Source organism: Bufo bufo, chromosome 4 (assembly GCF_905171765.1).
Source record: "Bufo bufo chromosome 4, aBufBuf1.1, whole genome shotgun sequence".
Taxonomy (NCBI): Eukaryota; Metazoa; Chordata; class Amphibia; order Anura; family Bufonidae; genus Bufo; species Bufo bufo.
In genome coordinates, this window is record NC_053392.1 from 218,424,945 (window position 1) to 218,447,225 (window position 22,281).

At 44.4% G+C, this 22,281-nt stretch overlaps 1 protein-coding gene across 1 annotated transcript in view; it reads right to left on the bottom strand.

The window, feature by feature from the left end:
* Positions 1–10,261: 10,261 nt before the first annotated feature.
* MCF2L2 (MCF.2 cell line derived transforming sequence-like 2) overlaps positions 10,262–22,281 on the bottom strand; it is a 554,965-nt gene continuing 542,945 nt past the window's right edge. The window contains 1 exon segment of the mRNA XM_040428287.1: positions 10,262–10,709. Within this exon segment, the coding sequence (XP_040284221.1) occupies positions 10,606–10,709 (104 nt within the window). The 3' untranslated portion in view covers positions 10,262–10,605.

A 22,281-nucleotide genomic window follows, 5' to 3' on the forward strand; every position in this document is an offset into this window, starting at 1 on the left:
GGGCAAGCTGGAGGTTGTCTGTAATGTTCTTTTGTGCCTCCTGTAGGGTTTTTAGGCGTTCGGCCACTGCTGGGAGGGTGGAGGCGACGAGTAGGTGGGAATGAACACCGGGTGCGAGCCTGTGTTAGCAAAGAAGGGGCTGAGCTGTGGTTGAGCTGTGCTCAGCATTGTTGTAGGCGAACTCGGCCATGGGGAGATGATCAAGCCAGTCATCCTGCAGGTGGGAGCTGAAACAGCATAGGTATTGCTCTAGGGTCTGATTAGTTCTCTCCGTCTGCCCGTTTGACTGAGGGTGGAAAGCAGAGGACAGGTTCACTTTAACCCCGAGCGCCAGGCAGAAGTTCTTCCAGAACGTCGTCCGGGATCCCATGCAGCCTGAAGACCTCTCTGAGAATAAGATCGGCCGTCTGTTTGTCGGTGGGTAGGCCTTTGTAGGGGATGAAATGGGCCATCTTGGTGAGACGGTCGACCACGACCAGGATGGTGTTCATCCCTTTTGAAGGAGGAAGGTCTACCACAAAGTCCATGGAGATCGAGCCCCAGGGGTGGGAGGGAATCGGGAGGGGTTGTAACAGACCCACGGGAGAGGAACGAGGAGTCTTATTGCGGGCACAGACCGTGCACGAGGAGATGTACCTCTTGATGTCCTCCTTGTATGTTGGCCACCAGAAGGAGCGGGAGAGAAGCTCCTGGGCCTTTCTTGTGCCAAAATGGCCGGCCACCTTGGAGTCATGGTTGAGTTTGAGCACTTCGAGCCGTGCGATTTCTGGTACATATAGTTGTAGGTCCTGATGAAACCAATGGCCGTTCTTAAACGTAAGGCTGACATTCCCTGTGGGGTGGGCAAGGAAGGGGTCATTTTCATATCCTTCTTTGATTGTGCCCAGGAGTTCTTTAGAGTAGGTGGCCCCTATGACCCTTCTCTCGGGTAGGATGTTACTTTGGCCCTTGTTACTCTGTGAGGGCTCGGAAAACATTCTGGAGAGGGCGTCAGCCTTGCCGTTTTTTTGATCCGGGGCGATAGGTCATGAGAAAGTTGAAGCGGGAAAAGAATAGGCTCCATCTGGCCTGTCTGGCTGAGAGTCTATTAGCGCTGCGGATGAACTCGAGGTTCTTGTGGTCAGTTAGTACGATTATGGGGTTAGTGGCTCCCTCCAGCAGGTGTCTCCACTCGGAGAAGGCATCCTTGATCGCCAGTAGTTCTTTGTTCCCAATGTCATAGTTCTTCTCGGAGGGGGACATCTGGTGGGAGAAATATGCGCACGGGTGTGATAGCATCCTCTCCCCTGTCCGTTGTGACAAAACTGCCCCCACCGCGGAGTCTGATGCATCCACTTCGACTGTAAATGGCAGCTCGGGGTTCGGGTGGATTAGGATTGGAGCAGAAGTGAAAAGGAGTTTCAACTTGGTGAAGGCCTCCTGGGCCTTGAGTGTCCAGGAGAAGGGGACTGCCTTCTTGGTGAGTTGGGTGATTGGTGCTATGACCTTGGAGAAGTTCCAGATAAACTTCCGATAGAAGTTGGCGAAGCCAATGAATCTTTGTATCTCCTTCTCGTTTCTCGGAACGGGCCAGTTCATCACAGCTTGGACCTTCCCCGGGTCCATACTTAGGCCCTCAGGGGAGATGATGTATCCGAGGAACTGAGTGGTGGTTCGCTCAAACTCGCATTTTTCTAGCTTGATATAGAGAGAGTTCTGTTGGAGTCTCTGCAGTACCCTGCGGACTTGTTTGCGGTGCTGCTCGAGGTCTTCAGAGAAGATCAAGATGTCGTCCAGGTAAACGACTACAAACAGATCCAGCATGTCCCTGAGGACGTCGTTAATGAAGTGCTGGAAGGTGGCGGGAGCATTGCAGAGTCCGAAAGGCATGACCAGGTACTCGAAATGACCATAACGTGTCCGGAAGGCGGTCTTCCATTCGTCCTCAGGGCGGATTCGGGCGAGGTTGTAGGCCCCTCGAAGGTCGAGTTTAGTGAAGATCTTCGCTGCCCGGAGTCTCTCGAGGAGTTCTGAAATTAGTGGGAGCGGGTACCGTTTTTTTACGGTTATGTTGTTAAGCTTTCTGTAGTCTATGCAGGGACGCAGGGAGGAGTCTTTTTTCTCTACGTAGAAAAAGGGGGCTCCCGCTGGGGAGGTAGAGGGCCGGATGAACCCCTTCCTCAGGTCCTCGTCCAGGTACTCTTTCAGAGCCTTGAGTTCAGGCTCTGAGAGGGGGTAGATACTGCCAAAGGGTATTTTGGCCCCGGGCAACAGTTCTATAGGGCAGTCGTAGGGACATTGTGGTGGCAGCTTGTCTGTGTTTTTCTTGTCGCAGACATCCTGGAACTCGCTGTATTGAGGGGGTAGCAGATCCTTGACGGATAGTTTTAAGATGGTGGTGTCTTCGGGTGGAATCGTATGCAGCGGGTTTCCCAGTCCACCGAGGGGTTGTGGGTGGCCAACCATGGGATGCCCAAGATCACCGGGAACTTCGTGGAAGCGATCAGCGAGAAGTGGATCGTTTTGTGGTGATCGGGTTCTATGAGGAGTTGTAGTTCGGTGGTCTCGTGAGTGGCTGGCCCCGAGGAGAGTGGGGATCTGTTGACCGTTTCCAGGTCAATGGGGGCTGCCTTGATTGTCAGTGGAATGTTCTTTTCGCGGGCGAAGGTTAGGTCCATGAAGTTGCCTCCCGCCCCGGAGTCTAACATCGCTGAACAGGGGAGTTGTCACCCCTCAATGTCGATGAGGATGGGAACGATGAAGTGGGATCCATGAGCCGCCGTGTTGTTATTTTACGGGGCTGCTGGCGGGGTTGGAGTCTGTGGTTGCTCCTTTAGTTCCATGACGGCAATAGTCTTTCGGATCTTATGAGGACATTTGATGGCAAAATGACCCGGCTCCCCACAGTAGAGGCAGAGGTTTTCGGCCAGCCGTCTCTCCTTCTCAGCTGTGGATAGAGACCTACGTAGAGCGTCGACCTGCATAGGTTCAGTTGCTGATTGGGGGTCACGCTGGGCGGTGGAAGAGAAGGAGTAAGTGGGTCTGTGGTCCGAGGACCAGAGTCTTTCTTTCTTCCTCTCGGAGAGTCTTTGATCTATCCGGATGCATAACTGAATGAAGTCATCCAGATCGTCCGGGCCCTCAACTAATAAAGGATGGCGAGTTCATCCTTTATTAATTCTGACAGGCCTCGCCGGAATTGGCTCCTCTGTGCCGCTGGGTTCCAGGTGGTGTCCGTGACCCAACGGCGAAACTCGGCGGTGTATTCGGCGACGGAGCGTCTCCCTTGCCGCAGACCATGTAGTCGCGCCTCAGCTGTCGCACAGCGGTTGGGGTCGTCGAAGACTTGGCAAATGGCGGTGATGAAGTTGTTTAGGTTGTCCAGGAGCTGACTGTTAGTCTCAACGTAAGGTGATGCCCATGCTAATGCTTCTTCCGTCAGGAGATTGACCATGAATAGCACCTTCTTTTTCTCGGTGGTGAAGGGGGCCAGGTACATCTGAAAATAGATGCGGCATTGGTTTAGAAACCCACGATACTGGCGTCTGTCGCCGCCGAATCTTGATGGGAGTGGCATGCGGGTGTCTGCAGCCGCGTCGCGGACGTCCAGGAGTTGCCTCTGTAGTTCAATAATCTCCCTTTGCTGGCTTTGGAGTACGCCTTGGAGCTGTGCAAATTTCTCCTGATATGTAATACCAAATTCTTGAAGTTCGGAGACCTGCTTACGCAGAGTGGCCATTGCGGACTCCATAGTGTGGCTGATTATTCTGTAACAGTCCTACAGGCTCACCTGAGTCAGAGGACCGCTGGCTGGAGGTAGGAGTGGAGCCCAGTGGCAAGGACCGCAGGCAGGTAGTAGGTGCAGGAAGTCTGGCAGAGGCGTAGTCGGTAGGCAGGCAGTGGGTCAGGGCAGGCGGCAGTAAGCGTGGTCAGACAATCCGGATGGCAACGGTGGTAGCAGTTCAGTAGGTAGGGACAAAGCAGAAGAGTAGTCGGTAGGCAATTCCTGGTCAGCAGTGGACTTCCAGTAGTAGCAAGAACAGCAGATGAGGAGAAGCTTAATCAAGGCTCAGGAGCTCAATAATCAGCAAACTGGAGTGCAAGGGGCTGGACTTATATAGGGAAGTACCAGGTGTGGGGAATCAAGGGTGATGAGCAAGGCTTGGCAAGACTGAGGTTAACTAATAGAGGAGGGTAGCCTAGTAAGCAGGGCTACCGCCTGGGATGTGGCTGGTCACGGGTTCGAATCCCAACACCATGCTATACAATCAAGCAGCGTCTTTAATGGCTGTGTACTTTTAATATGGCAGATGGAAGCATGCAACGTGTTATTACTGGAATACCCCTTCAAGTAGATCCAAAGGAAAGCACCACAGATAATTAGAGGGCTAGTGGGCTATTTTAGAGAGCAAACTTCAGAAAATCACTGGGGGGAGAGTCATCAATGCTGATGTAAATGGAAAGGTGGACAATTGTTTCTTTAGAGAGCAGCCTTCCCTTCAATGTTTACCTGCTCACCGTCGACATCGTAGCGGCGAGCAGGTGTAACTACAAGCCGCCCTATTCACTTCTACGGGACAACTTGTTCCTATACACTTGAATAGGAACGAGCAGTCCCATTGAAGTGAATAGGAAGGCTTGTAATTGCTGCAATGTCGACGGCGAGTAGGTAAACCAATGAAGGAAGGCTGCGCTCGCACGGAGCATGGCCTTCACTTCAACCAGGTGATTGGTGGGGGTCTGACACCCGGCACCCCAGCCAATCTGATATTGATGACCTGTCCTGAGGATAGGTCATCAATATTAAAATCCCGGAAAACCCATTTGAGGCTAGTATCACACCTCCAGTGTGAAACTCCAGAACGCTGGCCCGGCAGACAAACGGAGAATAGTCTAGACACAAACCGCAGCATGCAGCAGTTTGTGTCTGGCCGACTCTCCGCTTGTCTGCCGAAACAGCATATGGATCTTCGCTGGACCCTATTATATGGAGCCAGCGGACATTCCATCCACCTCCAGCAGTGCCAGATCTGCTGAACTACGGGAGGCTGTTCTCTGCCGGAATTTAGACCGGAGGTGTGAAGGTAGCCCAAGTTCTTTTCCCAGAGCCCAGCTCGGGAGAAACTGTTAGCTGGTTAATAGGGTGACACTAGTCGCAATATAATCCACCAACAGTCTAGGAACATATCTCCAGTCTTGGTCAGCTTAAAAAAAAAAAAGGAATGTATGCAAGATATAAAAAATATTTCATAAGCAATGAAGAATTTATCATTTAAAAAGTTTAAAAACAAATTTTCAGCATATTTACAGCATTCAAATAGTAAGTAACTGTAAAAACAATGGGGATATGTATGAAAAGTGTTCTAGGAGGCTGCAGAACAAAATGCATATTCTGAGAAGTATTAAAATGTCTCCATGTCATCTACATAGATGAGCTCCTGATGACAGCTCAGAGGAAACTGTGTGTCTAAATATATCTGTAAAATATTGGAGACATGGGGAGACATTTATTAAAACTCATGCAAGGGGAAAATGACTTAGTTGCCCATAGCAACCAATCAGATTCCACCTTTCATTTTTCAGAGCTCCTTTAGAGAATAAAATGATCAAGCTGATTGGTTGCTAGGGGCAACTAAGTCTCTTTTTCTTTACACTAGTTTTGATAAATCACCTCCATGGTTTTCTTTCTTGTGTGAACTTTCATACATGACCCCAACATGCATTTATACTTATGTAACAGTGATACATACGGATCATTAAAAAGACAATCATCTTCTGCACTTACAGAGTTCTGCAAGTAACATTCAAAGACATGAAGTCAGAAAATATAAAAAAGGAATAACAAATCATGTCATGTTATATTTAGATACATCAATGATTGAGTTTCCAGGCATCTTGCACAATTTTTGTATACTGTTAACATATTTTATGAACACTTCTGTATAAAGTGAATGCCACAGTTAAATTTGGAATGTTTGCAGGTTTTATATACTGTAGACATTGTGGTTCTGTAGTTGCACTACACTTCTTTTATCTACTGTATGGGGGTAGGCCAGCTCAAGTTATTAATATAGTCCACACCCTTCATAGGTTGAATCATATAATACTGATGGCTGGTCATCAGTGTCAATGAATGTGAAAGTGTTGTAGAGGGCATTGACAAGCTTACTGCAACTGATCCCGTATTTGCGCCCCATAAGACGCACTTTTTCCTCCCTCAAAGTGTGGGGAAAACACCAGTGTGTCTTATGGGGTGAATACTAACGAGCGCTTCCATTATGGAAGCACTCATTAGTACAAGAGGACAGGGAAGCGGTGAATGCATCAGTTGTGTGCATTGGGTCACAGTAGAGCACGCGGCAGGAAGAGATGGAGCTGGATCCTGGGAACAGAGGTGGCAGTGTCCAGAACAGGAGAGGTAAGTGTATTTTTTATTTTATTGGCTCTGAGCAAGGGGGTCTGTACTGAGGTCTAGGGGTCATTCACATTCAGGGGTCTGATCTGAGAGATTAATGGGGGGGTATTGATAATGGGGCTGTTATCTGAGGTCTGGGGGTCATTGACATTGGGAGTCTGATCTTAGGTCTGAATGGTGTGGTTCTTACTCACATTGGGGCTCTGATCTGAGGTCTGATTGGGGTCTGAGCTGAGGTCTGATTGGGGATCTGATGTGTTATTGGGGTCTTATTAACATTGGGGGTCTTATTTGAGGTCTTATTGGGGTCTTATTAACATTGGGGTCTGAGCTGAGCTCTGATTAAGGCCCCTTTCACACGGGCCAGAATTCCGTGCAGGTGCAATGCGTGAGGTGAACGCATTGCACCCGCACTGAATCCGGACACATTCACTCCAATGGGGCTGTGCAGATGAGCGGTGATTTTCACGCATCACTTGTGCGTTGCGTAAAAAATCGCAGCATGTTCTGTATTCTGCGTTTTTCACGCAAAGCAAGCAAGTGCGGTTGCAATGCGATTTTCACGCATGGTTGCTAGGAGATGATGTTAGTAAATTGATAAAAGTCAATTTACTATATTATTTTCCCTTATAACATGGTTATAAAGGAAAATAATAGCATTCTTAATACAGAATGCTTAGTAAAATGTTGCTTGATGGGTTAAAAAAAAAAAAATTAACTCACCTCATCCACTTATTCGCGCAGCCGGCATTGTCTTCTTTCAGGACCTGCCAAAGGACCTTTGATGACGTAATCGCGCTCACCACGCGGTGAGCACGGTGACGTCAGCACAGGTCCTGCTGAATGAAGATAGAGATCTATCTTCATTCAGCAGGACCTGCGCTGACGTCACTGCGCTCGTCATTAAAGGTCCTTTTGCAGGTCCTGAAAGAAGAAGAAAGAAGACTATGCCGGCTGCGGGAGCAAGTGGATGAAGTGAGTAAATATTTTTTTTTTTTAACCCCTCAAGCAACATTTTACTAAGCATTCTGTATGAAGAATGCTATTATTTTCCCTTATAACCATGTTATAAGGGAAAATTATAAAATATACAGAACACCTAACCCAAACCCGAACTTGAGGGAAGTTCGGGTCTGGGTACCACATTCAGTTTTTTCTCACGCGCGTGCAAAACGCATTGCACTCGCACGTAAAAAACGGAACATTGGAACGCAATCGCAGTCAATCCTGACCCATTTTTTCACCTATCAGTTCTGCGTTGAGTGAAAAACGCATCATGTTTTATATTCTGCGTTTTTCACACAGCCCTGGCACCATAGAAGTGAATGGGGCTTCAGTGAAAAACGCATTGCATCCGGAAGCAAGTGCGGATGCAATGCGTTTTTTACTGATGGTTGGTAGGAGATGTTGTTTGTAAACCTTCAGTTTTTTATCACGCGTGTGAAAAACGCATCAAAACGCATTGCACTTTCGCGGAAAAAAATGAACAACTAAACGCAAATGCAAAATGGTGCGAGTTTCACTGAACGCACCCTGAATGCATCCGGACCTAATCCGTCACGCTCTCGTGAAAGGGGCCTAAGGGTCTAAGGAAAAATATATTTTTCCTTATTCTCCTCCTCTAAAACCTAGGTGCATCTTATGTGCAAGTGCATCTTATAGGGCGAAAAATACAGTATTTCTTCAGCTTGAGGCTACTTTCACACTAGCGTTTTGTGCGGATCCGTCTTGTATCTGCACAGACAGATCCGCACGAATAATGCAAACACTTGTATCCGTTATTAACTGATTCGTTTGCATTATTCATTCAAAAAAATGTCTAAGTCAAAACGTTTTCAATTGCACCATATTGTGTCAGTGAAAAACGGATCCATCCCCATTGACTTACATTTTAAGTCTAGACGGATCCGTTAGGCTCCGCATAGTCAGACAGTCACAAAAACGCTGCAAACTGCGTTTTAGTGACCGTCTAAAAAACGTGACGGAGGCCAAACGCAGCCAAATTGATGCATTCTGAACGGATCCTTATCCATTCAGAATGTATTGGGGCTTCACTGATCCGTTTTGGGCCGCTTGTGAGAGCCCTAAAACGGATCTCACAGGCGGACCCAGAAACGCCAGTGTGAAAGTAGCCTAATGCTGCAAGGAAGAACTCCATGAGCCATCATAACTACCATGTGAACAAAGTGTTTCAACATTTTTAAAATAATCCTATATAATAAAAAAAAGAATAGTACATTAACATTACAACATTCAGTAATTTCTGCTATTGTGTCTCTCGGAGAAGCTTAGCAAGGATCTGTCATGAAAAACAACAAATTTTTTCAAGCCAGCACGCCCTGCAGCAAATGACCTGCTGTCCTGTTGTAACGTGAAAACAATGGAAGCCCTGAGGATCCCATTATACATTGTCTACTACATAGTTCCAGTGCCTATTTCCAGCGCTGTAGCTACTCTTGAACCAAAGAATGGGGGTGCAGGATGCCACTGCTGATCCTGAGAATGGGCAAATCAATATAAAAGGACTTGACAACCCTTTTAATGCCTTATCCCTACAGCTGAAATGTGGGCACATTCTAGATTCTGTATTATGGCCTAAATGGGTGGAAATGCTCCAAACCTAGACACTGTAGCGTGTCTATAACCGGGGGAGCAGATCCTCCACATGTGGTCCGCAGAACGGCAATTCCCAGCAAAAAATGCGTACAATGGAGGATGCCGGGGCGGACCTGATGCACCACAAGGACATCTTACACAAAACGTTGTGCATGAGGGGCTCCGATATGTTCCTGGCTGGAGTATATTGGCAAAGTTCTCAGCTTTTAACATCGGCTTGAGGAATTAGCTAGTATTGTCAGTTGCGTATCATTTTGGTGCATTTTTTGCAGTGAATGGCCATTAATCCCAGCCCGACGGTGGGTCTAATGACCCAAATTCGCAGCATCATAGATCCCTATGATGATGTTAGTTTTGATCAGTAGACTTCTGGTCAAGGTGGGATTTGTGGCAGTAATATGAACACTAGAATTTACCCACATTAGGGCTTTATGAATAAGGCCTTAATCTGATCCCACAGATGGTACCAGCCATCCATACAGTGAAACATTATAAGAGGTGGCAAGTCCTGAACAACCAAAAAGGATGGATTAGGGCTTTATTAGAAGAGTCAGCAAGTGAAACATTTACAGTAAGTGCTTATTTTCAAGTATGTGAAGTTAAAAATGGAAAAACATTAAGGGGCAGATATACTGAGATTTTGATAAGGATCCGGGACCTCCAGCAGCACAATGGTGTCTTTTGAGGCTCCTACAACAGTAATACAAGAAAGTTCATGGTGTACCATGACCGGAAGCCAACATTATTAATCCAAAATTTGGATCCTTATTTAAGAAAATGTATAAAAACTTACACAATGAAGTATGACACACAGAAGAAGGATGGGACCTTGCATATTGTGAAACAGTTCATTATCTTCTGTGAACATGTGTATACACATCACCAGCAATACATTGTCAATGTCTTATGGAGTCATATTTCATGAAAAAATGTTCTATACAGACAGATGCAAAACAAATTGCCTATGTCTATAAATGATGTACCGACATAGGTGCTTCTAGTCAACCCTTTCCTGACATTTAACAATAAGCCAGGAGGAGGTGGCCATTTTAAAGTACAAGTTGGTCATTCTGGCTTAAAAAGGAGAAAATGACTGTTAATCTACATTCTGTCCTGTTGTAAGATGATAATCCACCCGAATTATGACACAAAGAAGAGTCAATTCCTATACAACATACTCCTCCCCAGTTATACTGAAGATACAATACATTTGTCACTCCTGAACAGAGGAGCTGCACAGACTTGGTGTTTGTAGACATTTTTGGAAGGTGCTTCTTTAGTTATTCCTGCAGTAAAGCTTTGATCTGTGCATTTAACAAGCTATGTAAATCAAGTCGATAGGAAATGATCACAGTATACAAATAAAATAGTCTGTCAATGGAGGAGGCCAAGAAGCTGCACAGAGCCACGTGCATAGTTCAGATTTCTCTCTGCTGTAAGCCTAATATAGGCCATTTGTAGGGAAGAAGCGCTCCTGCAGATCTTCTCACAGCTACTCAGCAACTTCAAGCCATTTATCTGTAGCTCCATGACGGGTGAGGCAATGTTGGTGGCATTGTAGCTCACTGGATTAGAAAGATGCAGCTCACCCAAGTTCAACTTACAGCCTTCTGCTCTGCCACAAGACTTCTTTTATGTTCATTCTGCTTCTCTTTCATATTGGTAGAAACTGCTGTCATCTGATTCGTGTCACTGTAATCTTAAGAAGATATAACCATTAGTATATTAGCTGTAGTGGCATAGTACATGATCTGTTGTAGAGAGAAAGACAATAGCTGACATTTTTAACCCCTTAAGGACCCTACCATATTTCACCTTAAGGACCCGGCCATTTTTTTGCAAATCTGACATGTGTCACTTTATGTGGTGATAACTTTAAAACGCTTTTACTTATCCAAGCCATTCTGAGATAGTTTTCTCGTCACTTATAGTTGTACTTTATGACAGTGGTAAAATTGAGTAAAAAAAAAAGAATTTTTATTTATAAAAAAATTCCATATTCATCAAAAAAATAAAAAAATTAGCAGATTTCCAAATTTCTATTTCTCTACTTTTATAATAGATAGTAATACCTCCAAAAATAGTTATTACTTTACATTCCCCATATGTCTACTTCATGTTTGGATCATTTTGTGAATGCCATTTTATTTTTTGGGAACGTTAGAAGTTTAGAAGCAAATCATAACATTTCTAAAATCCACTTTTTCAGGACCAGTTCAGGTCTGAAGTCACTTTGTGAGGCTTACATAATAGAAACCACCCAAAAATGACCCCATTTTAAAATCTACACCCCTCAAGGTATTCAAAACTGATTTTACAAACCTTGTTAACCCTTTAGGTGTTCCACAAGAATTTATGGAAAATAGAGATAACATTTCTGAATTTCACTTTATTGGCAGATTTTCCATTTGAATAGATTTTTTCCAGTTACAAAGCAAGGTTTAACAGCCAAACAAAACTCAATATTTATGGCCCTGATTCTGTAGTTTACAGAAATACCCCATATGTGGTCGTAAATTGCTGTAAGGGCACACGGCATTGCGCAGAAGAAAAGGAATACCATACGGTTTTGGAAGGCAGATTTTGCTGGACTGGTTTTTTGACACCATGTCCCATTTGAAGCCCCCTGATGCACCCCTAGAGTAGAAGCTCCAAAAAAGTGACCCCATTTTAGAAACTACACCCCTCAAGGTATACAAAACTGATTTTACAAACTTTGTTAACCCTTTAGGTGTTCCACAAGATCTAATGGAAAATAGAGATGAAATTTCCAAATTTCACATTCTTGGCAGATTTTCCATTTTAATCCATTTTTTTCCAGTTACAAAGCAAGAGTTAACAGCCAAACAAAACTCAATATTTATGGCCCTGATTCTGTAGTTTACAGAAACACCCCATATGTGGTCGTAAACTGCTGTACGGGCACACGGCATTGCGCAGAAGGAAAGGAACACCATATGTTTTTTTTGTAAAGCAGATTTCACTGGGATAATTTTAAGTTGCCATGTCACATTTGAAGATCCCCTGATACACCCCTAGAGTAGAAACTCCAAAAAGTGACCCCATTTTAGAAACTAGACCCCTCAAGGTATACAAAACTGATTTTACAAACTTTGTTAACCCTTTTGGGGTTCTACAAGAGTTTATGGAATATCAAGATGAAATTTCAGAATTTCACTTTCTTGGCAGATTTTCCATATTAATCAATTTTTTTGCACTAACAAAGCAAGGGTTAACAGCCAAACAAAACTCAATATTTATGGCCCTGATTCTGTAGTTTACAGAAACAACCTATATGTGGTCGTAAACTGCTGTACGGGCACACAGCAGGGCGCAGAAGGAAAAGAATGCCATACGGTTTTTGGAAGGCAGATTTTGCTGGACTGGTTTTTTGACACCATGTCCCATTTGAAGCCCCCCTGATTGACCCCTAGAGTAGAAACTCCAAAAAAGTGACCCCATTTTGGAAACTATGGGATAAGGTGGCAGTTTTGTTGGTACTATTTTAGGGTACATATGATTTTTGGTTGCTCTATATTGCACTTTTTGTGAGGCAAGGTAACAAGAAATAGCTGTTTTGGCACCGTTTTTATTTACAACATTCATCTGATAGGTTAGATCATGTGGTATTTTTATAGAGCAGATTGTCACAGACGCGACAATACCAAATGGTTGTTTGTTTCAGTTTTATATAACAAAGCATTTAAAAAAAAAAAGATTTTTTTTTGTGTCTCCACATTCTGAAAGCTGTAGTTTTATTAATTTTTGGGGCGACTGTCTTGTGTAGGGGCTCATTTTTTTGGGGATGAGATGACGGTTTGATTGGTACTATTATAGGGTGCATATGACTTTTTGATCACTTGCTATTACACTTTTTGTTATGAAAGATGACAAAAAAATTGCTTTTTTTAGACCGTTTTTTTTTTTTTTTTTTTTTACGGTATTCATCTGAGGGGTTAGTTCATGTGATATTTTTCGAGAGCAGGTTATTACGGACGCGGCGATACCCAAATATGTCTACTTTTTTTATTTATGTAAAATGATTTTTTTATTTATGTAAAATGATTTCATTTTTTAAACAAAAGAAAAACATGTTTTAGTGTTTCCATAGTCTGAGTCATAGTTTTTTCAGTTTTTGGGCGATTATCTTAGGTAGGGTATGATTTTTGCAGGATGAGATGACGGTTTGATTGGCACTAATTTGGGGTGCGTATGACTTTTTGATCGCTTGTTATTACACTTTTTGTGATGTACAGTGACAAAAAATGGCTTTTTTTTACACTGTTTTTATTTAAATTTTTTGTTAACCTGAGGGGTTAGGTCATGTGATATTTTTATAGAGCAGGTTCTTACGGACGCGGCGATACATAATATGTATACTTTTTTTATTTAGTTAAGTTTTACACAATAACAGCATTTAAAAAAAAAAAAACTATGTTTTAGTGTCTCCATATTCTGAGCTATAGTTTTTTTATTTTTTGGTCGATTGTCTTAGGTAGGGGCTCATTTTTTGCGGGATGAGGTGACGGTTAGATTTGTACTATTTTGGCGGGCATACGCCTTTTTGATCGCTTGGTGTTGTACTTTTAGTGATGTAAGGTGACAAAAAATTGTTTATTTAGCACAGTTTTTTATTTTTTTACGGTGTTCATCTGAGGGGTTAGGTTATGTGATATGTTTATAGAGCCGGGCGATACAGGCGCGGCGTTACCTTATATGTCTACTTTTGATAAAGTTTTTTTTTTACTTGAAACTTATTTATTTTTTTGAAGGGGAAACTTTTTTTTTTCAACTTTTTTTTCACTTTAGTTTTTGTCCCACTTTGGGAATTCAACTTTTGGGGGTCTGGTCCCCTTTACAATGTATTCCAATACTTCTGTATTGGAATGCATTGGCTGTATGAGTAATACAGTGTGTAGTACTCATACAGCTTCCTGCCTGTGAGATCCAGGGGGCTGGATCTCACAGGCTCTCCACCAGAAGGCGGCCCGATGCCCAAGGAAGGCATCGGGCTGCCTTCCATGCCATCGAGTCCCCGTCACAGCAGCACGGGGACCCGATGGCAGCTCCGATCCCCGCCCAACATCGCACGTGCCGCGGTCAGTGCTGACCGTGGCACATGAAGGATTAATGCGCCGTCATCAGTGATTTCATGGATGCTGGCGCATGCAGCAGGAGTCCGGCTATCAGTGACTGCTGGATCCCTGCCATGGATAGGGCGGGTGCAGCTTCTGAAGTACATGTACGTCACGGGTCTTTAAGTCCCGCAAAGAAATAATGTACATGTACGTCATGGGTCCTTAAGGGGTTAATCCTGGATTTTAGTATTGATGGTCTAGCCACAGAATAGGTCTTTGATATCTGATTGACGGAGGTCTGACACTCCGCCCCCCGCAGCACCGGAACTACACAGCTCCATCCATTGTGAAGTGGACGGAGCTAGTTATTGTCGGGCTGCTCCCATTGAAGTGAACTGAAGCAGCACAGCAGTAACCAGCTCCCTCCATTACACAATGTAGTTCTTGTGCTGGAGCTGCTGTGTGGTACAGGGTGTCAGACCGCCACTGATCAGATACCAATGGCATATCCTGACGATAGTAAAATTCAGGAATACCCCTTCAAGCCTCAAATGCTTAAAATGTAAAAAGTGTGTACTTTCAGTGACTGCATCAAATTTAGGGTATGGCTACACAGCAACACTGGTGGCGGCAAGGATCACAGAGTGGCGGTATTCCCATAGAAGCAAATGGAAATCCAGCAGTGTTGGATTTTTTGCAACTGGCGCTGTGAACCCATTCATTTCTATGCGATCACCTCTACTCTGCGTTCTGTCTGGTGATCACCTTGTAGCCGCCCCTTATAACAGTGGTTGCACACATAAGGGGGAGATTTATCAAACTGTTGTAAAGTAAAACTGGCTTAGTTGCCAATAGCAGCCAATCAGATACCACCTTTCATTTTTCACAGCTCCTTTAAAAAGTGGAATCTGATTGGTTGCTATGGGCAACTAAGCCAGTTCTACTTTACACCGGTTTGATAAGTATCTCCCATAGTTCTCTTTTCTCCCAAAACACATCTTATGTAGTTGGATTTTTTATTTTTTTGCAAAAAGCATTGTGTCCAGATATTATACACAGTTCAACAGGAAGCACCCTACAAACTTTTCTGTTTTTGTAGTTGAGTTTTTTGCTCCCTTGAAGTTGGGTGTGAAACCTTCCCATTTACTTCTGTATAGGAAAAAAATTCTGTTAAAACACAAGTAAAACATTATGCTACAAATAAACACTTGGCACCTTTTACAAGACAAAAATCGCAAAAAATAGGTAGGAAGAACCCATATTGTATATTCTATGGTTGCAGAAATTCACCCTCATGTTGCAGAAACAGCAGGGAAGAGGGGCCCTGAGAGCAGTGAGGCAGCCTGCAAATAGGGAGGTGAGACAACCCCTTTAAGACATGTACAGATTTTTAGTAAATCATGCATTTACATGTATTTTAATTAAAAGAACTGAGGAGACATAATATTACGTCTAGAAAGAGGAAATAAGAAGTCCATTATGTTTAGATGTGGAAAACAAAAAAACAATAGACAATTATTGCCACTATCTTGGACCTCAACTAAGGCTACTTTCACACTAGCGTTCGGGGCTCCGCTTGTGAGTTCCGTTTGAAGGGTCTCACAAGCGGCCCCAAACGGATCCGTCCAGCCCTAATGCATTCTGAGTGGATGCGGATCCACTCAGAATGCATCAGTTTGGCACCGTTTGTCCTCCGCTCCGCAGGCGGACACCTGAACGCAGCTTGCAGCGTTCGGGTGTCCGCCTGGCCATGCGGAGGCAAACGGATCCGTCCAGACTTACAATGTAAGTCAATGGGGACGGATCCGTTTGAAGTTGACACAATATGGCTCAATTTTAAAACGGATCCGTCCCCCATTGACTTTCAATGTAAAGTCAAAACGGATCCGTTTGCATTATCATGAACAAAAAAAAAAATATATATATATATTTTTTTTTGTTCATGGTAATGCAAACGGATCCGTTCTGAACGGATCTAAGCGTTTGCATTATAGGTGCGGATCCGTCTGTGCAGATACCAGACGGATCCGCACCTAACGCAGGTGTGAAAGTAGCCTTAACAGTAAAGTTAATGAAGCAGTATTCTACACAGAAAGATAAAAAAGAGAACGTATAAAACAAATGCTACAAACTACTCGTTTGTAGCATTATATAAGGAAAGGATAAGCTTTTACAATCACCTATTGTGAATGGTGGATCATGTCTTATCTATACACAGAGGTGATATCATTACAGGCAGGATTAGAATAACAGATAAGCAGGTAGCTGCAGTAAAGTCTGTACAGACCAAAAAGTGGCGTCTAGTGGCCAGTGTAACAACAGCAGGATTTTATGTTTTCCCTGGACTTTGTGTGGCTGTCATGGCCCATAAACAGGTAGGAACTAGTGTTAGGGACCACTCATAGAGGCGACCTTGACGTGGTGAGTGGCTTATTACGCTTTGGCCAAAATGTACACCAATGCCTCATTCAACATCCAGCATAGAGGCAGGGCAGAATGCTGGTTGCAGAGTGCTATTGCATTTGTGTTCTTTTCTTTGTATATGTATTTCGCCATAGCGATGTGCACCTGCATATAGGGTTGTGCTGACTGAATCCCACACATTTTATGTTTTTGTTTAAATATATTGGCATGGAAAATTAAAAATAATATAAAAAATTCTTTCAAAATATGTTAAGCATAAAAAATATGTAAACTGTTTATTTTCTGATTATACATTCCCTTTAAAAGGTTATTTATTGAGACCCCTTCAGGACATGCAGGTGTAATAGAGAAAGGAGATAAAGTAGTCACAGTAGAGGGTTACTGCAAAGAGAGGTTCTCCTTATGTCTACACATTACAGAATGAAATCATGACTACCAGACATTCCTCCAGGCAATAACAGCCCAAGTAGAATATTAATAGTTGTTTGTTTGTTTTTTTTAAAACATGAATATGCACTCTGGTGGGAGTTTATCGAGCTCTGCACTCCAGAATTCTGTCTTTAAACAGTCACAAAATAGGGCCAGACGGATCCGCTCCGAACGCAAGTGTGAAAGTAGCCTTACATTTAAACCATTTTCTACGCCTAAAACAAGTGATGAATGAGACAGGTCTGCCAGCCCATTCCCTTCCCCGCTTACATTTTTAGACCTGGGACCCTAAGGTCTAGCGAAGGATAATTTTGATCTGAACTTGGAACCAATAACCATGAAATATCCTACTAAACCGTACTGATAATAAACCCTGAAAGTGCAATGAGAAATAAGTGAATTTGTTTCTTTAGGCAGAGCAGATTCTAGGCCACATTCTAAGCCCAAGTCCAACAGTTCAATTGTTGATGCATCTTTCTTTTATACTATTATTTTACTTTGTACCTTTACTCATGTTAGGCTTTGGCTAAAAAATATACACTAAATTGTCCTCTAGGCTTATTTTACTCTAACAGACAAGATTGTGGAAACACCTCTACACAGTATCTACAATCACAACAATTGTAAATGATTGCTAGCAGTGTTTAGAAAAGACTTCTTTTGGAGTATTCATAAGCTGACTGTGGATAGATGTCTATCAGCTGGACAGAGCAGTTTTTCTTCATTTTTCCTCAGCCACAAAATCTGAACTATCTTGAGTTCTTAACCCAGACTTGGCTACTTCAGGAGTCAGTGTATGGGCAAATTCACATCATTATATTCAGTGTGGGAAATACGGTCCATGTGACAGCAGTATTTCCAGGATGAACACTATTCCTGTAAAACAGGCTTATGGCATTATAATGAATTATAATGCTGTGAAGTCTGACTGTGGCTCTACTGAATTGTACTTACGGCATTATATGAGTACAGTTCAGTCGATCCTAGGTGAGGCAGGAACATGCAGCATTATAATGCCGTGAGTCCGTGTCACAGGAGCATTGTTTAGCCTGGAAAATACTGCTCTCCCACGGAGCATATTTTCCACTCTGAATGCACTTGTGGGCAATTGCCTTATCAATATTTTATTTCAGGGCAGTTTCTGTGAAGTTTCAGCTATATGTTGGGGTTTCGTTAAAGCCTGCGGTCTTCTCTGTATATTCACTGCATTGCTTTCACCCTGCAGACACAGTGTGGTGCTGCTACTATAGTTTGGGACTGCATAATTTCACTGTATTCAATCTTTGCCAAACTGCTGTTTTATGCCACATCACTTTATATTGGTCTCACTAGGTATCAGGCCCTTTTTTCATTTGTCTTCATAGACTCCTACATTGAAACTGGCAAGCTATAGCTGAGATGTCACTAATAGGGATGAGCAAACTTCAAGATCGATTTCGGTATATGCTGAATTGCATTATGGATTCTGTTACTGCAATGAGCCGTACCGTGGGTAAAGTTACACGGACGCCAAATTATGCAGAGGGTCAGGATATGGGTATAATAGTCTATAGTTTGTTGGTGACACCAATTGCAGCATGCGCAAGGTACTGTCACAGGGCCCTTTAAGGTGTTGTAACTCACGCCCCAGGTTAGGAATGCCAGAGTGGTGTAATGTCTCTGTATGGTACCGGTAGTACGGCTGGACTCCTGTATCCTGGCTCACTTGCAATAAAATGAAGTATAGTGCTAGTAATAGAGGGATTTGCAGCAGTAATTGAGATCCAGACCTTGGGTAAAGTTTAAACTTGTCTTTACTGGTGGTAACTTTCATCCAAGCAAGATAACAGCTTTAGTCTTAGGTCCCAGCAGGTATTGGCAATGTGTGGCAGGAATATATCTTCTGCTCCATCATGTACCTGGAGCTTTGCAGGAAAGGACGTCTGCTTTGTAGCTCTAAACTGTGACAGGAATTTGGATTCTGCGCTTTCTATCTTCTGCTGTCTGGGGACTAACTAGCTGAGGAGGAATATGGCTTCTCCTGGGTCTCTGGACTTTGACTCACAGTTAGCTTCACAGGGTATGCTTCCTCCTGGAACTGGAGTGGTCTGCTTGCTTCTTCCAGCTGAGGCTGCAAGGCTCAGGCTGGGGATGATTAATGTCTCAGCCGAGACAAGATCCTGGCTTTGAATCCCTATATCTGGGAGCTCCTAACATGCACACCCTACCCCTAACAGGGGGTGGGTTACACTCACTTCTAACTTACTTCTCTCCCCATGAGGCAGGATGTGGGCGCAGCCCACTTTGCTCATAGAGGGGGACGCTAAACTGGAATGAACTATTCCAGCTCAGAAACACTAAACTGGCTCTAACTCCTTGCTAACACATTGCTGCCACCTGCTGGTGAACATGGAAATTACAGCAATATACATGTAACAAGGCTTTCAATGCACATTTGTGAGAATATTATGTGAAATGACATTGGATGACAAGGCAAATACTCTTAACAGGTTGTAGCGGGGTAAAAGAGTTTCGTAACACAACTCTGGGTTGTTACATTCCCCCTTACTTCGAGTTAAGCTGCCCTCGGCTTATGCTTAGGAGGGAGAAGAACCAGCTCTGGGGTACCTAAATAAATACAAAGTGCTGCATGTATTACATATATAGATATACAAAGACTAACATATAACGGCTACCCGAGGTTCCTGCCCGCATGAGTAGGGTGTCCTAAGTAAAAGTTTCCCTCTCGGTATAACCAGTGAACCAAAGGTCTGCACTAAACAATCACTACTGACTAACTTTGAAGTGTTCTGGCCTCTAAACACCAAAGAAAGCATGGGGGTGTCTTTACTCTGTAGTCCCGCCATTATGTAATAGAATACCCACAAATGGAATGGTGGCTTTATCCTGTATTCCCTTCCCTGCACCAAAGTCAAAATATATGGCTTATAGCACGATCACTATGGTGACTATGGGTAGCTAAAAGGCTCTAAGGCTTGAGGTACCATACCTTAGGCAAAGGCTCAGAAGGGGAGGTATTAGCGTCTCCATGCACTTCTGGCAGTCACAGGAGGAGGGTATGATAATCCCATGAAACTCGTGGAAGAAACACCTCAGGATAGGAGCAATCCTGAACACATAACAAGCGGGAAGGAGGGGTCAAAAACTCCTCTAACTATTCCCGAAGCAGCGGGGTTACCTGTGTAGTTACTAGACTTGCCAGGACTTACCACTTGGTCCTACCCTGGGTACCCGGGATATATGACTCCAGATGTAGGCCATTAGTATTAAGCGTCCGTATAGGCAGTCCGTATAAAGGGGATAGAGTACAAGAGCTGTAAAGTAAGGCACACTGAAGTAAGTTGCTACATATCTGGTTAAGTGCAAAGTTAAGTGCAATTATCACAATAAGTGCATGAGGTCACATTGCGGCACCTGGAAAAAAATACTCACAATGGGCATATGATTCTTAAACGTTACATAACCTGTAAACATTAGGCAAAATTATAGTACAATAATATCACATAGAGATCACAAAGAGCTCAGGTATACGTTTGAGTCTTTTCTTTGGGTGCAAGCTTTTTACGTTGCAATAACCATTTTGGTAAAACAGTGCAATTTTATTAGTACTCAAATAAGGTTTGAGTCCTTTTAGTTGAAGTAGAATCCTCTGGAAACAGGCAAAAGTCAATTGTAATCCACAGGAATAGTAAAAGTTAATTGTAATCCCATGGGAGATATAAAATGTCATATAAAAACACATAAAAGCATCATATTAAGAACCGCAGTTCCATAAGGTTATCAAGTAACCTGAGAAAGGGGATAAAACAATGTGAACTTGGATGCAAGGGGTTAAATGATGATGGGGGGAGTCCTTACTGTACATGACCATCAGGGTGAGGACGAAATAGGGCAACCTGTAAAAGAAAAACATTTAAACAATGCCAACGGGTCCTCAACCGTCAGGAACAGTCCATGACGGGGCTCCCATTAGTCCTTTATTTTTAGAAAAGGATCATTTTTAGAGGAGGACGGCCAGGTCCTCCTCGCTGCTTGAGCTACTAAAGCGCATCAGGGGGCGCTCTTGCTTCTGGTAGCTCAGAGTTGCAGCAGTAGTGGTACGCCACTGCCCTCTAGTGGTGTCTTTGGGTGGTGGCTGAGCAGTCAGCCTGGTGAATGCAGCTGTGACATGCTGCAAGCCGGGATCCTTAGCCGGTGCAGAGGCGGTTAATACCTCCGGCTGAAGGGGTTCTGGAAGGCAAACAGAGGGTGCCTGGGGCTGCTTCCATGGTAAAACATATGGCTGCACCCTGGGGTTAAAAGTTAGAACCGAGTTATTTATCTGGCCCACCTGTAGGGTTGGTGGTGCGGCCAGGTCAGGGATGAGTGGTTCAGGTGCAGGCTGAGGCGGTTCCTTAAAACGTAATCTGCCATCCTTGGTTTCTTGCAAACATCTAACTTTCCCTGCAGAGACTGGATCTTCCTGCCAGGAATCTGGGGTAACTATAGGGGACAAAGGTTTGGCCAGCAGGGTCACACTGGCAGCAAACGGGCCTTGGATGGAGCGCATAGGGGTATACTCCACTTAATCTCCTGCGTACAGGTTGTGACGGGCCTGTGATAGGTAGTGGCGCTTAACAGAGCGGCGGCCTACAAATAATTCCTCCCCACTATGATTGTCCAGCAAAAATCCGACGCCTTTCTCCACTGAGAACCAGAGTGCTGTCCCAGTGCGTCTGATAAGCTTAGGGTCTCCTGGCCGGGGATCATCTATGACCTGCTTCACCTATTCTTCAACAGCCGATTTATATTCCAAGGCCATCTGGGCATGAGTAGTGAGTTCCAATGGGACCTCAGGGTTAAGGTGTCCCGCTCTGGAGGTGTTGGCTCTGGGCGGCAGAGTGGAAGTTACGGCAGCCTCCGCCGCACCAGCATGTGTGCTTGGCGGAGCCGGTTCAGGCCTACTAGCCGTGTAGGGACCCACCGGGCGCGGTGCAGGGGCAGCTTCGGACCGGGCCTGGGCCTCAGGGAGCGCGACTGCTCCTAACTGATGTTGCGGTCGGTTCCGGTGCCTCCTGGTGGTCATCTGGGGCTTCAGGTGCCATCTGCGGTGCAGGCTGGTCCAAGGCCTGGGCGATCTAGTCGGCGGTGTCTTCCGCGGGAGCAGGCTTAGCGTCGGCGGCCATCTTGGGGGATGTCTGGTCGGCGGCGGCTGTCTCTCCACCAGTTGCGGCATGCGCAGGCTCCAGGGATACTCCAAACGTGCAGGGGCCAGCTCTCTTCACGAGCTTGGAGACCCGGATCTCAGGTACGGTAGCCTCGTAGACGAGTTCTCCCTGTATTGCCATCCATCTGGTCCCA